Source organism: Hippoglossus hippoglossus, chromosome 13, assembly GCF_009819705.1.
Source record: "Hippoglossus hippoglossus isolate fHipHip1 chromosome 13, fHipHip1.pri, whole genome shotgun sequence".
In the NCBI taxonomy this organism is placed as follows: Eukaryota; Metazoa; Chordata; class Actinopteri; order Pleuronectiformes; family Pleuronectidae; genus Hippoglossus; species Hippoglossus hippoglossus.
Window position 1 is genome coordinate 4,916,965 of NC_047163.1, and position 18,036 is coordinate 4,935,000.

The 18,036-nt window shown below is 41.5% G+C and overlaps 1 protein-coding gene across 3 annotated transcripts in view; it reads right to left on the reverse strand.

Annotated features, from left to right (window-relative positions):
• Window positions 1–15,137, reverse strand: part of fndc3a (fibronectin type III domain containing 3A) — a 45,348-nt gene extending 30,211 nt beyond the window's left edge. The window contains exons 1-3 of one of the 3 annotated variants that reach the window (XM_034604058.1): window positions 14,546–15,137; window positions 11,232–11,375; window positions 52–127 (exon numbers count right to left, since the gene is read on the reverse strand). In XM_034604058.1, the coding sequence (XP_034459949.1) occupies window positions 52–127; window positions 11,232–11,342 (187 nt within the window). In that variant the 5' untranslated portion in view covers window positions 11,343–11,375; window positions 14,546–15,137. Of the gene's footprint in view, window positions 1–51; window positions 128–2,550; window positions 2,691–3,060; window positions 3,851–11,231; window positions 11,376–14,545 lie in introns of those variants that run through there. The other 2 variants (XM_034604059.1, XM_034604057.1) reach the window with 2 other exon arrangements.
• Between the last annotated feature and the right edge of the window lie 2,899 nt (window positions 15,138–18,036).

The window sequence follows — 18,036 nt, forward strand, 5'->3', positions numbered from 1 at the left end:
TAGACAACATGCATTTAAATCAAGAATATAACGACAGAGTAGCTTTCTCACCTGTGATACACTGAAACTGACCATCCTCTCGTCGAATAGTGAAGGCCTCACCTGGGTTTACCTGCACCAGGATTACCTGTGGAAAAACAAAAGAGACATAAGTTCATTCCTTCTGAAGAGAGAGAGAGAGAGAGAAAGAGAGAGAGAGAGAAAGAGAGAAAGAGAGAGAGAGAGAGAGAATGTGACAACTTGAACAGAAACAACTTCCACACAACTTCTCCAAAACCTGATAGTGACCACAGCAACCAGTAAACACCACATAGGGAATGCGTGTTTCTGCAAATGCAACCACTGTATATAAAGATGGTCAATTTGTGGATAGTGGGAGGAAGTGGAGACGTATTGTCCATCTTCATATACAATCTAAATATGACAACGTTATTTGTGTAAATATTCCCTATTGGCCCTTTAAAACTGAAGCCTCGTTAGTACATGGATAATTACATGTTAGCAAATTTCCTCCACAGCTATAGTGTGAATAAAAGCAGCATCATTCCTTAGAGAAACACCCAGTTCATCTTAACAACAGTAGTCTGCGTTGCACTGACGGTGTTAAAACACTGACAATACAGTCACCAGAAAGTAGTACGAGGAAAAAATTGCTTTCCATCCATCATTTGGAGCCTTTCTGCAATGATGTGTAGGTGACGCAGGCAGAGGCAGGTACAAGCAGCAGAAATATTACAGTATCAATAACGACCAAAACTCACAAAGCTGTCTGCTCTTGCTACAAGTGCTTCAACATGCTTGAAATATGTGCGGCAGACTGTGCAGCTGGAGGGATAAACAGGAATTAAACTGAAAAATCAGCAGATAGATTTTTTCATATGGGAGACTTAATGGGAATACCAATAATCTCTGAGATACCTGGATAATTTAATCTATGAATAGTAGTGTAAATACATGCATGTCTGAGAGGGGGTGTTTAATACGACACAATTTCAGGATCAATCGATAATAGACTGTGAAGAAGTCTCATAATAAATTTAATGTAAGATCAAATATGTATTATCAATTACTTTTGGTCATGTAAATCACACTACGGAACTGATGAATGGTTTAAATGAGCCAATAAATGGAACAAGACGACAAATGGGGGAAAATAGTCCATTTGGGATGTAACCATTGTATACAGGTAATATAGTAATACAGTTAATGGTTAAAAAAAACAACCTCAAACCTCAACCCATGGGATTTTGGTTTTGTTGTTTTCCACAACAATAAAACAGCTGCACAGTTTTAAATGAATCTCATAAAGAGGGATAAATCCGAACTGACACTTGACGTAAACATACTTTTATCTTTTCCAAACGTAATTAGTGACACAAGTCTGTAAGCTGTATTTAATGTGTATATTCCAGGAACATTGAACAGATGTTGCCTAAAGGCAGCAAAAGATGCGAATTCAGTCGTCTTTTAAAAAAGGGCAAAAAAGAAAAAAACTATTTGTCTGCAAGTTTTAAATAATTGATTATGTTTATAACATTTAACACAATTTATAGTTTTTAATACTATCTCAACTGAATAATGACTTAAAACTTGACAGTTTTTGCTTATACCTGATGTTTATTTACAGAAAAAAAAAAAATCGGTCCTCTTTAGTTATTGGGCTAAACATGCATATAAAAGCTTCAACCATTAACCTTAATCCTCTAAACCTAATGATTATGGATTCAAAGTCAGTAACCTGTATATTCCTGGAACATTCAACAGCTGTTGGCTACAGACAAAACAAGCAAACCCCAGGCAGCAAATGACAGCAAAAAAAAGGTCAATATGTCAAATTAAAATTGTCAAAGGAATCATGTTTGATAGGTCGACTGTTTCTGTCCATACCTGATATTAATGTGCAGGAAAAAATAACCTAAACTTTCTAAACCAAGTAACTATTACTACAAGAGTCTGTAATCCTTTGACACTGAGACTAATTGTTATGTTTTGCTGTTTTAGAAAAAGGTTTAAATCACATTTTTTTGCTGGAAAACAATAGTATTGCTTGGGAAGATATTTTAAATAAAAACTGTGAAAGGAATCATGATTAAAAACTTGACAATTTGTGCTCATATCTAGTATTGGAGTACAGAAATAAAGTGCCTCTAGTTACCAGACTGTACATGCATTTTTAAGCTAAAACCATTAACCTAAACTAACCCTAACCCCTTAACTATTTTTATCTCACACCATTCAGAGAGTTCGTCGCTGCTACCGAACACCTGCTTCTTTAATCATTACAACCCACCCGAGCTTCAGAACTGAATAAGAGGAAGCCTCATGAAAAACGTCCAACTTTTCAAACCATTAAACGCCTCTCACAATGACACCTGTTTTAATAATGAGCAAATAACATGAAAATTATAAAACAGACCTGGAGACAAACACTTTATCAACCAGTCAGATGATGTCAATGAAAATCCTCCTAATCATCTCCAATCCATCAGTTTCCTCAACCTGATAAAACGCCAAGAGAACCCACGTATAATGTGTGTGAGCGCCGGTTACCTCGCTCTTGTGGAAGTCGCCGTCATAGAATCTACACTCCCCCGGCACGGGGCTTTGGACACGGCTTGCTTCAAGCACAGAAATCATCACAGCCTCCATCTCTGACACTGCTCCCATTCATGTGCTCGGCAGGGAGAGGAAAGAGCCCTTTGACTGCCACACACAGAAGCTCATATGTTCATACACACCCACACAAGCAGCGTCAGCAGCAAGTGTAGATGGTGGTGGTGGTGGGGGAGGGCTGGAAGGGGGTGGGGGTGTTCAGGGGCAAGGGAGGTCTGATTGAATCAAAGTCTCGGCACTTCACAGTCGGGTGCGTGTATACGTTTGTTGTCCACCACCTTCAGTGTGAGGAAAACACCCTTCCCTAAATTTATTTCTCTCTTTTCCAATCTGATCTTTATGGTGAAAGTTACATTCAAAATATACACATGACACAGTGCCATTCACTGCATGTTAATGAAATCAAAGGAAGGAAATCTTGCTTGCAAAGATCCGACTGCTACTTACTGTTGCCCGCATTGCTTGTCTCATTCAGAGCGTCGCTATTCACGCAGTCACAGCAAAAGAAAATGATGCTCCAGGGTCTACCAGACCCTCCACCACTTTAACCAACCCTCATGAGAAATCACATGACCGGCGTAGCTAACACATCTGGCTGGGCTGATCCTTTACACCCTCCGCTTCCGTCAACTCTCGTGCAAAATCCAGGAAGAAGCTGGCAAGAGGCGTGGAGTGCAGCAGGAGCTTTGTAAGCAGATGGGGCTCGGTCTCTTGTGCTGGATGTAGCCTTCACAGAAAGTGTGGCGTGAATCTCATGTTTGCTTCGCCTGGTTCAGCCTCATCTGCTCCATAGCGGCACTCTCTGCAGCAGGCGGCTCGCTCACTCTATCCTCTAGCTCCGGTGCTGCCTCCCCACCGTCAGTATCCACAGCAACCCCTTCAACAAATAAGCCACGGCGATGTCCGCACCAAACCTTCAGAGAAGGCACTGAAACCTTATCAGCAGTGGCCACTCTCCGGAAAAAAGGAGGCGAATGGACCAAGGAAAACAGGACCAAAAAGGAGAAGGACTTTGGATGATGCCTCAGTTTGCTTCTTGCCTCAGTCACTGACTGTGTGCCGGTGCCAGCTCTGTTAATGCCTGCTGTGCTCCTTAATGCTTAATTTCAATAGCATTCCATCAGGGTGTGATCATAGCACAGCTGAGCCGGCAATGGTATAAGGGTTCCATAGCGTGGGGAGTCCTTTGTTCTGCCTTTTTTCAAAACAACAACAATGGCGTGAGGGAGCAGAGCGACCCACGCAGCTTCTGAGGCTGACATACACGACTACGCTACAGTCCCTCCCTCCTTCCTTTTCTCTCCCTCCCCCTCATACTCTCCCCTGGCTCTCTCTCCCATTCACAGAGCGACATGCCATACACCCTCTCTTAATACTCCGATCGATGCGAGAGGAGATGAGGTTGTGGGAGTTCAATTGCGGAGCTCCAATGCTGCCGACAATTGCAGCCTCGAGTTCTCCACCGTCTCCAAAGATCACAAAGCAGCCCGCTGACAGTCAAAACAGAGACACTATTTGTGCAGCGACACAATAAACAGGGCTTCTGTAACATCTGTCCTCATTCATTTTAACAAATGGTCCTTAAAGCGACAGCGTTGATCACTCGATCAGCATGTGCCAAGTTAACAGATACTGTGCATCACTGATACTACTGCGCAGGGGGTACATCAAAATCCTCCACAATATGAAAACCTTCTGTTTAATTCATTCTGTAAAATGATTGAAGCTGAATTTAAGGATTCTGATGAATATGGCGAGGAGAAGAAAAGATCAGGTGCCAAAATACACGAGGGTTCTGAAGTGAACTGTATTTTATAAAAATGCAAAGTAAATGTTAACAATTTTACATTGATCCAATCAACAATCAATTGTTTTGATTATGTTGGACTCGTGAATTAAGGATTTTTTTAAACAACTACAGACCAGAAGTTATAGATTAAAGCACCTATATCTATATCCAATACCTGTGGCAAAATTTCAGTGTGTCCAAAACGAGAGTGGAGAGGTGCTGTCGAAGTCGATAGTGACGGACAGTTCAGATAGCATTCAGCAAATGAACAACAAAACCCACTAAAATATACAAAACCCACTAAAATACACAAAACAAGAAGCCCCATGCTGTGGCTTTGGAAGAGAAAGCACCTTTTTCTAATTACTTGCTCTCATTTCTCCTCATACTTACTGCAACAATGGAGGCTGGTATTTAAGAAAAATTTGCATAAACAGTCTGGTACTGAAATGGGGTCTTGGCCAAAATGTTCAGATTTGTCCCCTTTTAAAAAGTTACTGCTACATAATGGGTTTGCTGTATTGTGCTGTGATAGTTGTTTTGGATTAAGAATATGGACAACCAAAAAAAGATAGTGAAGCATGTTCATACATTTTACTGGTAACACTGTCTTCACTGTTTCTCTTTAATAAGAATTGACTCAAAATGTTACAAAACATATTGTATAGACATAGAGAAAAACATAATTGCCAGGAAAATGTGCCACAATGAAAAATAAGCAAATTTTGAGATTAGTCAGGTTCCTCTTCTGATAACTCCACTTGCCTGAGGCAACTGTCAGTCACAGTTAACCTTACACCACATTTTCAGACAGACACTTGCTCAGTGCTAAAACAGTTCAAGGGCCTGCGTTGGTGCGAGTGTGTTGTTTCATGTACCAGTGACACAGTGAAATAGCAACCGCTGAGTCCAGTTGAGGGAACAGGCTTGCTTGCCACTCGCATACGTGTGATTGGTCAACACGGTGCCTTTACACATGACATCACACTGCGTTGCAGCAAAAGCTGAACCTGGTTGGACTTTTTTTTTGCCAAGTGCCGCAGCACTGGAAAGACTTGGAAACATTGCCAGGATACTGCAAAGGTTACTTTTCGCACAGATGACTAAGCACTGCAACGTGCGATGTTTTCCTGGTCACATTCTCAACAAAGATGATCTTTTGAGCAGAGCACCGGATGGAGGTATTCGTGCATTAAGAGAACAGGAACATGGAAAATCACCTGCACTTCTACAAATTTATAGGAGGGGATGTTTATATATATCTTGTTCCCACCACTGTAAAGATTTATGTCCATGCGGGAGCCATGTGCAAAGAGATTGCAGATCAATTAGTACACACTGTCACACAGGTGGCCACTGCTGTGTTTTATTACCCAGGAGAATGGATCCACTGTGTGTGTTCATGGCTGTTAGCTCTGACATTTCTTGGCCGTTGGTGACTCAGAGTTCAGGTTTCTCACTATTTGTTCCTCTTAATTGTTTACTGTGCGTTGATGTGATACAGCAGCTGCGTGGACAGGAAACTGGAGGCAAATGACGGAGAAAATCCTGCCACTGTCGGAACTAGCCAGGCACTAACGCAGTCTCCCCGCAGCTGATGGCATATGCTTAACTAACAATTTGATGATCCTCTCCCCACCAGATTCTCTTGGAAATATTGCATGATGGGATAGCAGGATAGAAACAGGCAGGGACGTCCATGTAAATATTAATTATCTTTTTAGCAATATTAATTCACAGAGGAGATAATCTGTTATTTGTATTAATCCGGGGCAAACCACAAAATGTTATCTAAGCACATACTCAGAGTCTGGGTGCACGGTTTCGATTACTGTCCTGCTTAATACCAGTCAGCATCCAAATAAATAAGGATTTTACTCAAGCCTTATTTCTTTCTTCTCTGTGGACTTTGATTTCTTTCGTCTGATGCCAACATCGCCAGGCTTCACAGTGGAGCTGGTGCAAGAGGTGATGGACTGAGGTGGTCCTGACACAGAGCTCTCCACTACAGCTGATCTATTAATTTTTGTCAAAGCAGACCACAGTATCTTTTGCCTCAGGCCTTTGGCAAACTTCACATTAATTTCTGCAACCTCCGGACATGCTGTCATGTGCTTTTCTTCTCTTCAGGAGCACCTTCCATCTGGCTCCTCTACCGCAGAGACAAGACTTGTGAAGTGCTGCACTTGGTGTAACTGTTCCAGAGCGATCTCTCATCAAAGTGAGGACACTTTGTACTCGTGTTAAGAGTCGTCCTTGGGTTCCAGGTCAGCTTCCTGGCTAAGGTTCTTGTTTGGTTAGTCAACGTGCTCGGGGCAAAGTCCAGGTAGTCTTGCATTTTAGTCATTTTTTAGTGATGATGTCTTATGTGCTCCTCTTGGATATACATGTATAAATATACACACTTGGATAAATGTTGATATTTGATGGTTTTTAGCTTTCAGCAGAATATGTTGATCACCTGCAATATTGGTTTCTGTAAAGCTGTTTTCAGACATGAACTCTGGAAAATGTGGGTCAGGATGTTTGTGTTGTCACATACAGTCTCTCGAGAACATTTCAGGAGAACGTCCGGAATTCAGTCCATGTCTGAAAGCAGATTAAATGTTTCAATAGGCCATTCAGTCAGAAATGAATGGTAACTGAGTGGTGCTCAGATCGATAAACTGATTTACTTGGACAGCACTTGTATCTATTCTGTAAATTTGTATGGTTTGTCTCACTGGCTTAGAAGAAAGTGTCCTAAACACTGCTGAGTCACGCTCTGTCCACCTCCTCACAATAGCTGACAAATAGTGGGCTCACCCCCATCTTCACAGATGAATCAGTGGCTGACGAGGAGAGAAAATGAGTGGGCTGCATTTTTGTCACAACATCTCAGGCCCTCTGGCAACTTATAAGGGGCACGGGTCCAGGGCCCTGTCTCCTGTGTCTGGCTATAGCTTACAAGGCCAGCACGAAAGACGGCTGAGTCGGGAGTGAGGTCTCACTATCCCACAGTAACATTAGCCCACGCATGGCAAGAAGCCACAAGCAGACCACACACTCATGGCTGTGTGCTCCCTGTTCAATTCATGTTGTTACTATTCATTGCCGGGTGTTCTCACACACGACCGGAGTAAACATCAGATCTATAAATCCCACAGAAGACTTCAAATCTGGCAGGAATAAGAACATGTCAGAATAAAGAAGTACTTCGTTAACTTTTTATATTTTGTCATTATACATATTTCCCCAAAAGGTTTGACGTTTCCTATTAAAATGTTTCTTACTGAAACTGCTAAGCAGCAAGCCTGTACCAAGGAGCAGTGCTTTCCAATTGAGCATTTATACTAAAGGCTTATCGAATATTTTTTTCTCCAAAGTGTTTTTATCACTTACACGCTGTCAGGTTACAGACACAGACTTTAAAACCCTCAAAGCAGTGGAACATAAAAACAAGCACAAAGAGCACAGGAACATTAAATGACAGGTCTAATGAAAAGCAGTAATGAACAAAATGGAAGAATATATACATAACCATCAGCGCAGACAACAGCTAAGTACATAAGCCATTAGCGAGGCTTAAACATTGACAGAAACAGACTGATTCATCTGTTACCAATTTAGCTTCAAACCAAATGGCAAGAGCAGGAAGAACTTCGGGATGAGAGGGGCTTAAATGGATGGAAGCAGTGAATCATACTGTACCCAAAGTCATCTCTAAAAAGGAATCATCTCAGGTAATGACCCCAAGACAACAGCTTCCTCTGTGACTCAGAATAATTGGTCCAACAGAGCGTTAATATCAAGCCGAGACCGGGATAGAGAAACAGAGAACAAAGAATGAGGTGTCCTTGTAGCTTCTCCACCTAAAAAGGTCAAAATCAGAGGGGTCAGACATCGCTGTGAATCCTCTTCACTGTCACCGCAGCCCCGCCTCGCTCTGTCAGGGCCCACGCAGACCCCTCCAGTGGTTCCTGCTCCTCACTCTGCAGCTGTCATGATATTTACACACCTCCTCAGACACACAGCGCACACACAAGCTACATCTTAGTCGAAGGAACGCTTAAACCACAAACGCAAAAAAGATGTGCATCAAGCTTTTTTTGCCTCGGAGGTGATCTTGAGTCAGACCGAAATGATTAAAAAGGTACTAAAACCTTCCAATAAGCAAACTAATACAGCTTAAAGATTAACAGAAATCAAAAGGTTAATATTCATTTCAGAACCAAAGATCAATCAATACAGATGTCAGAAACCTAGTTAGGACAAATTACAGTCCTAGTCTCTGTGCTCCCGAGACTCTGGTATATGCGCTTGTTTATGAGCCACCACACCTCTTCTAAAAAATTAATGAATACCAAACAGGAGACATCAGTCTTAACCTTGCAAACCCTGGCAATCAAATACTCAATCTCATCTCCTCAAAAGGTAATAAAAGAAGTAAGAAACCATGTTTTTGTAAGGACATGCACCAACACGGCATTGTTTAAAAATCATAGATGGATTATAATGACCCTGAAACTGCAATGCATAACATCTAGTACTGACAGGATTTCTTTGAAACAAAAGCAGAAGAGGCACTGCCTATTGACTGGATCCTTACTAGAGATGTTCTGATACCATTTTCCCTTCAAGGTTCTGATTCAGAAACCTGAACTTTGCATACTGATACCAAGTACCTATCTGAAACTAGTGCATTTAAAAAGAAAACCTTATGTAACAGATGTTAACAGCTGTACGCAACAAACTTTGTATGGAAGTAATGAAGCCATAATTGAAAGAATCTATGCTATACAACCTCTTTTATCATTTAGTTTGACAGCCAGAAGTGAAAAAGAACACAAAATCATTGATAAAATTGGCAACACTAGTGTTATCCCTCAATACTGAAGTCTTGAATACAGTACATAGGATCGTGTACTCACTTATGCCCAACCCAGTATCGGTAAATCTCTAATCCTTAATCAATAGCTAGCTACTGAGATTCAAGCTTCATACATTCAATTTAAAATCAATAGATATCAAATCTCAGCTCAGTAAAAATACATTGTTTTTGTATCCAGCTGAAGATTTTGCATGCGAGTATTCATACGTCTAAGACCGAGACACAAACACCCTGACTGCAAAAACAAAATCATCATGCAGTAGTTCAAAAACAATATAAAACATAGATACTGCTGTGTTATCTGATACTTGTTATTCTTCTTCATGGGAACACATTTCAGTGTGTTTCAGTGATCATGAACATGCAGTGTCTCAAATTGGTCTGAGCAGCAGGGTGGTAATGATGTCAGCCAGGAAGCAACAGCCACATTTTATTCCTCTAGCTCTCACAAAACAGCGTAAACACAGACACTGGACATGTTCCAAAAATCAGGTAACCTTTGCGGGACGTGGTAAGGTAACTGAATTGCATGAGAACGACACCCTCACACAACAACACAGCCAGAAAAATTTGATCCCTACGTGAACAAAGCCTGATTCAGATGTGGGATTTTCCACTGCGGAAAAATGACGGTTGGAAAGGCCTGTTATAGGGCAGTGCTAATATTAGCTGGTCTTATCTGGACAAGGCTGAGGAAATGACGGAAAAGATATCACTGTGGGTTCAAGCTATCCCCCAGGAAGTCACGGAAACTTAGGCAAATCGAACTGATGACCATCAAAATGACAGGGAAATCACCCAGGCTTGTCAGGGCCACTCAATCTCACTCTGATATAGTTAAGAGACGCTGGGCACTATCACTCCATATCCTGTACCCATTCAGCAGAGGCTGCTATCAAAACTGAGAGAGATGTGGTTCATAACCATCAAGCACCTGTTGCCTGTGAAATATGTGACATGAGAAACTGAAGGCAGGACAGCAAATCCATTTTGGGTTGTTTCACTACTTGACTGAGTAAGAACCATATCTACATATCTCGTCAATCATCTAAAACAAGCCACCAAATGCTGTTAAGTTTCACAAGCGGTAGGTACTACACGCTGCTGTCAATGAACATGTAACAGAGAACAGTTTTTGAACTATGACATTAAATAAGATTGAGTTTCTTGTAATCTTTTTGGACTTTTAGCAAGGCAAGAGGTAAATATACAATAAATTAGTTAATATAAAAAGGTAAAATTCACATTGTATTGCAGGCTTTTGTAGTCAAGGCTCCTCAGCTCAGGAACTCATGCTTGCAGAATAAGTGACGTCCTTTAAATCATGTCTGCAACCCTGCATGCAGGGTTGCAGACACCTTTTGGATTTATTATTGCCTGACACACATAACCCCTGCTCCACATAACAGGCCGAATACCACTTAGTGTTTCCCTGCTGCTAGTGCTGGTCCAACCATATACTAAGTCACTGCCTTTAGTGTTACTGTTACTTCTTGAGTAAGTGCACAAGTGCTGTGCATCAATATTTCTGTATTTGCAAAGCAGTCAATTTTCACACACACACACACACACACACACACACACACACACACACACACACACACACACACACACACACACACACACACACACACACACACACACACACACACACACACACACACACACACACACACACACACACACACACACACACAAATATTGGACATTTTCTCACAAAAAAGCTGACACACACCATCATGACTTTGTTTTCAACATGGTAGGCTCAGCTGCACAGAGACAAACACAAACAGTTTGACAACAGCACACTTGATGCCATTAACTGACTAAATAAGAGAGGCACCACAAAAAAATCCCCTCAACTGTGATTATGAAGTCCATTTGGGCAAAACAGACTTTGATGCAGTGAGTGTGACTAATAGCAGAGAGAGACATGAGGGTGGAGAGGTCTGAGTGTACCTGCTGGGGGCCATCCCCGTTGACCATGGTTGGAGGTGGTGGTGAAGGAAGCATTGGGAGTTCAGAGCTGAGAAGCTGGCCGGACTCCAGAGGTGGGGTGTGGTCTGCCATGTCTCCCTCATTCACACTACTGAAGAGGTTGTCCTGCAACAAAAGACACAGCAATCAATAGAGTGCTGCAGGGATGACGTACTTTGTACGCCAACCCGGAAGTAAGCAGCACACTGGTTCCCTTGACGAATGCCAATGGGATTTTTATGTTGGCTTTTTGATTCCCTTGATTCTAAGCTTAAGATACATGTTTTTTGTGTTTATGGTGATTATATTTAATGTCCCGGACAACCTTTGTAGTCTCACTAAACCGCTTGTTAGCAGACACATAATGCTGTAAAAGATATGTAACTAGTATTTTATGTCGTGGAAATTACATGACAATGTCTTGAGCTTGATGAATAGATTAAAGGGATGGATGTGGATATTGCGCTTGACTAATACAAAATTATAATATTACATTGCTCACTGCTGATTTTTTTTTAACATGCTGCCTGCAAGCATTTCTCTATTAATATTAAAACCAAGGGACACATCCTGAATTCAATAAGAATTTAATAGTTTTAGGATATGACTGTTTGGGAAACAGGATGAACACATCTGCTATCAGGCATGAGGCAGATAGTCTCTAACTGTGCTGTTGTTTCCAGTAAGGAGATAGTGACAAGCTGAATCACACTGAGTGGGAATTTGATTCACATCCAAATTAATCTTCAAACACATCAATTGCTTTTCCGCTGCAGATCATTTTGTGGCAAAGGAGCCCAATTGCTTACTCTGAAAGATATTTACTGGTGGCAGCCAGGTTAGACCATCTGATCCATCTCAACTAAAGAGGCCTGATCACAGACCACAGGGAGGGTATAAGTGATTGGAAACTCTCATCTGTGCTCCTTGTGATAGTCTATGTTGTCCATCACTCCTGTAATGTCTTGTCAACAGTACATGTTGCATGCTTTGTTTGCATGGAACTTGTACAGTCGATATAGAACCATAAAATCAAATGGCAACACATGAGCCAAGATGAGCTTGTCGACAACAGTCAGGAAGAGTTTATCAATAAATATCAGAAGATGTCTCCTCTCAAGGGTGATGTAAAACAAGATACTTTATTAACAACAATAAATCACAGTAATATTCTCAAACAGTGTACTCACATCCTGCTGAGCATTGTGATGTATTAGGTCTATTGAATTCAAGCAATCAACAAATGCAGACCAAGAGGGATTATACATAAGCTCATGTCAAGTCAAACTCTTTGAGAGTATGGAGAGAGGATAGATAAGGTGCCTTTTAAGACACTACTATGCAGTTAGAAAACAGGGCCACAATGAGGACAGGCCACTTGTGATAAAAAAAGTTGAAGCAGGATGACATGGCAAACAACAATTCTGCCAGAAAACAACAGAACAGCATGAGGGAAATGTAACATGTGTCCTTGAACCTAATTACAATCTCACGCATGCGCCCCGTTGCCAGACAGTGATCTGGCTTATCTGCTGGCTTTAGCCCCTCCCCTCCTTGAGCTTAGACAACAAAGTCAGTTTACAGTGTGATGGTCAATGAACTGGATTTGAGGAACTATTGCTGCGGTAGAGGACTGCCATGGGATTAGCCCAGTATTATCAGCAAGCTTCGGATGATGGCAGGCTTCTTCAGCAGCCTTTCGACCTCCGGCACACTGCAATAAGTTTGTTTATTACTCACAGCCTATTTTAAACCGATCCATGTTACATCTTAAGGTTGTTTACTCTGAACAAACTTCCAAAACAGCTCCATGGGGTCAGGGAGGGAGCAAATTGTAAGAAGAGAACCTCCTGTGATTAGTGACCCACCTGGGTGGGTCACTAATCACAGGAGGTTCTCTTCTTACAATTCGCCCCCGAGCACCCACCTTTGACACAGTAAAGAAAACCCACTTTGGAGGGATATTCTCACACAAGAAATTAAGATATTCCTTAATTTCAGCTATGATATTATTTGATTGGGGAGAATGGGTAACTTATACTCCAGTTATTGAATGCTTGGAGGTTGTCAGTGGATCTGCATGAGTGCCAGGTTACCTACAATAAAATATGACATGTACTCCTACTCTACAGAAATAAGGTTGATGTGTACATCATCTCATATTAAACATTACTTCTTTATAGAAACTGTGGCAGTGTCCGATTTCATTCCGTATTTGACTGTGGCCAAGAGAGCAGCTGTTTCTCTGTTGCAGTTTTGGTGACACCAGGGAAAACACCCTGAAAGGTTAGTATCACAGGCCACTGCGTCTTCTGCTTATTCTTCATTAGACCAAAGAATAGATGAGGAACTCATGTGAACTAGAGTGTACAAAGAACACACCTTTTGTGTGAAAACCTGCTCGGCAATAAACCCGAGAGTGAAATGTTTGGTTGTCAGCTAACACCACAAACATATTGTGATTTCCAAACAACACTTGAACTTGGGACGTTAAGCTGAAACACCTGGAGGCATGTTTTTCCACTCATCAGGGTCCAGTTTAACAGCTGGCTTTCCATTCAGTGCATGTACGTGACTTGGCACTGATGTTGACTTAGCATTACTGTTAGCAGGACTGACACTTATGTTAAACATGTCACATTATTGAATATAGGAATAAAAGTCAATGTTCAAATTAAGAGTTCCTTATTTGCCATATTTATGCTAACACTTGTTGTTAGCACCCTTAGCTAACCCTGCTACCTAGCATTACTCTTAGCAGGTCTGACACTTGTGTTTAACATGTCACATTATTGAATACAAGAATAAAAGTCAATGTTCAGATTAAGAGTTCCTTATTGGCCATATTTATGATAGCACTTGTTGTTAGCCACTTAGCTAACCCTGCTACTTAGCATTACTGTTAGCAGGACTGACACGTATGTTTAACATGTCTCACTATTGCAAGTCAATGTTGTGGTGCAGTGTTCCCTGTTTGCCATATTAATGCTAACCAGGTTAGCCGGCTCGCAGCCAGGACAACTGTTTACTCTAGCTACAGGTGTGTGTGTAGGTGTGTGTGTGTGTGTGTGTGTGTGTGTGTTTGCTCCGCGTTATGTCACAGCTCTCGGGTTTTTATCTAACTGCGGAATAAAACGTAACAACATTGACGGCTCGTGAACAAACGTAACAACCACATTTGACGTGTGTGTGCTCCCCGACGTTTTTTTCCACCCAGAAACACGGTGTGAAACACGTCGCGCACACAAGTCGGCAGCACCAGAGACTTATCATTACCAGCGGCTAACGTTACTCACTCTGTCAGTCGACACGGCGGCGGCAGGAGTCCCGGACACACACGCCGATGCACGGGGATGATTCCGCTCCCTCCGCCCCCCCCAACAAAAAAAAGAAAAATGTCTTCACGTCAGCGAGCTCCGGTGACCGGCTACTGTCTGCAACGCCTGACACGGAGAGAGCTAGCTGGCTACCTAGATAAACACACGACAAGGCAGGGGATGTGACATGCTAGCGCTAGCCCCCCCTCCTCTTCCTCCTCCTCTCTAATGCTACCCAGCTTATAGTTAGCAAGATGAAGATGCGCTCTTCCTCGTGAGTGCGAACGATGATCGCGTGCGCCGGCTGCACCCAGAACAACTAGAGAGAGCTGGCGGTGCGAAGTGTCGATGCCTTTGTCCTAATCGCCACTTTTATCGAGATAACTTTCCATCCAACCCTGCTCCGCGCATAAAAGGCAGGAATTTCGCCATCGCTCACAGGGCCGTGTGCGCATGCGCGTCACGGCAGATCATGACGAGTCCCAAATTCTGCGATAAAGTGCAGAGAAACATTTGTCGCGGTGAGTTTAAGTTTCGGTGAATATCGCGGACGTGACCGATATCCGGTTGATTTATAGTGAAACTTCCTGCGTTGCCGTCCCTTTTGAAGAGGAGGTTAAGATTGACGTGTCTGTGGTTGGTTCGTGCATCGAGTCAGACGCGGAGAAATACGTGCACTGTGTGGTGGGGCCAGAAAAATCACCTTTGATTTGCTTTAACTGTGACATTTTCACTATCAGTCTCGATCTGCGTGGATTTAAATGGACTGACACACCGTTGACTCGTTGCCAATGTAGTAGTGGTGTGTTGTCACGGTATATTATGAACAGGGTCATAGGAAATTCCCACATGGATTGAAGTACAGACTGTTATTTTGAAAATATGCAGATCACCACTTCCGTTGTCACGGTTATTTTGTTTCCTTACTATTGTTGAAATCTCATTAGTATCTTCTTTTATAGTTTTGTAAATAAGTAGGTTGGGCATTATATTAAGGGCACGTGTCTTATTAAAGGTCCAGTGTGTAGGATTTAGTGACATCTAGTGGTGAAGTTACATGTTGCAGCTGAATTACCCCTCACCTCACCTGTCCCTTCCGAACATGAGAGAGAACCTGTGGAAACCTTCAGTTTTCATAAAAACTCAAAAGGTGTTTAGTTTGTCCAGTTTGGACGACTGTAAAAAAAAAACAATGGCGGCCTCCGTAGAGAGGATCCGCTCCTGATGTAAATATAAAGGGCTCATTCTAGTGAGGAAAACAACAATTCCTACAATTTAAATGAAACACACTAATGAAAACATCACTGGGATTATTTTATATTCAATATATCCAAGGAGCCCCTCAAATATGGCATAGTCGCTTCATACTTGACTGCTTTTCTGCGTGACCAGCAGGCCGCTCTGAACAACCTTCACAAGCAGACTGGTTGTTGAATTATGAATACGGTAGAGTGTCAGCACGTATCATCATCACAAGGGATGTCAGAAGGAGCATTGTCGACCTGGTTATTGCCACAGATGAGGGTTAGGCTGGAACGTGGTGTCCACCAGGGCTCCAATCTTAGCACAGACCTTGTGTTGAGCCGAAGTGGTAATTTTCGTATCCCTACTTGCTTTATAAAAGAAGTGTGGCCCTGATGCGCCGTACATTAAGTTCCTCGGTTCAGGCTGTGCCGGGACTTTCAGTCCCGATAGGTTCCGGACTCTTCATCAGTTTGCAGTTAGAGTCGCAACGGTCAAGGGGGCTGCAGGCTTATGTATCCAGCGGAAATCTGTGCACAATCTCAGCTGACCCTTTTTCTTGTAGTAAGAAAACTGCAGTTGTACCTGTAGACGCTGTATGGAAAAAAAGAAAATTATATATTTTTTTGCTGTACATTTATATTCTGTGGGTAATTGGGGTCATGTTCATCATATAGCTTGCGAATCATTTGATAACATGTCTGGCATTGTCAGGATTTAATGAGTGATTCAAATGTATAATAATAATGATAAACTGTGTTGATGTAGCACTCGAATCTCTGTAAGAACCAATTAGTAAACTGTCATTGTCTTAAATATTTTTGAACTAAATAAAACAATCCGAAATCCCCAAAATGTCTCAAGTCTCAAGAATATTTTTGATAGTTTGACTTTATGTCTGTCATTGTCAAAAATATATTCAGTTGTGTAATAATAATAACAGTGTTAGAAACTGTATTTCTATAGCAGTTTTCTATAGCATAAAGTGAAGCTCAATGTTCTTTGTTAAGCTATGAAAAGTTCCATATAAATAAAACATTGTGTACACAGCGTACTGTTTGTACAGTTCAGTTATGTATACTGTGTTTCCTGTTTGACTAGATCACTAGAATAACTGTAAGAACCATTATGTAAATTGTCACTGCCTTAAATATTACTGAATTGAAACAAATAATCCAAAACCACTCCCACAATATTCAAGGTCTCAAGAATCTTTTAGGACTTCGACAACATATCTGTCACTGTCAAAATGATATGACAGAAATCTAAATGTACAATGCTAATAATTAACTTTATTTATATAATATAGCAGTTTTTGTAGCATAGGTGCTTTTTTAATCAATGGAAAGTGCTATTTATAGATCAGGCCTTTAAATATGAGACGGTAGAGAAAAGACAAAGTATTCGAAATGCTACCTCACAATGTATTTATATGGCACAAAGGACCGACCAATACATATGATTTATTTTCCAAATAAAATATTAGCTTTCTAAATTATTGTCTTAAAAAATCATATGCATATTTAATACACATGTACCTGTCTGTAGCTCTCCACTGCCCCCCCTGCTGGACTCTATTGAGGAGTTCAATGTTGCCTCTGCCACTAAAGTGAGTAAAACACTTTCTTCTTCAATAGAACGCATTTAAAAATAAAATGTGAATGAATGTCTATGACCATTGATAGCTGGTTTCTGGCCTTGTGCACGTGTCTTCCTCTTATCATTATTAAATATGTGCAGTACTCATGGCTTAGACCACACCCACCACCTGTGACCTGGGCCTTTATTGTAACATCAGTTGTAAAGTTTTGTCACTGTGACTAAATCTGTCTGCGCAAATATGCCAGATTTTGCCATGATGGCACCATGGAGGATGAGGCAAGTTTGCACAGCTATGCTTGTAAGGATTTTGCGTTGACCATTAGTAAATGTGGACAACTTAACCAAAACCTTAACCAATTAACCTCAGACCAATTCATGCCTAACCCCTAACCTTAACCAGGACCTCAGAAATGACATCTTGCCACATTACGACTGAGTTTTGGAAACTATGAAGTGTACTGGTCCTAACAAGGTCAGTGTGATAGTGGAAAAAGTCCTAAAGAGTTTACAAAAATAAATATGCACACGCACTTACACTCACAGTCTAACTTCAGGGGACTTTACATTGTTACTTTCACAAATTTGCTGGAGACTTACTCTAGCCTTACCCTTACCCTAACCTTAAA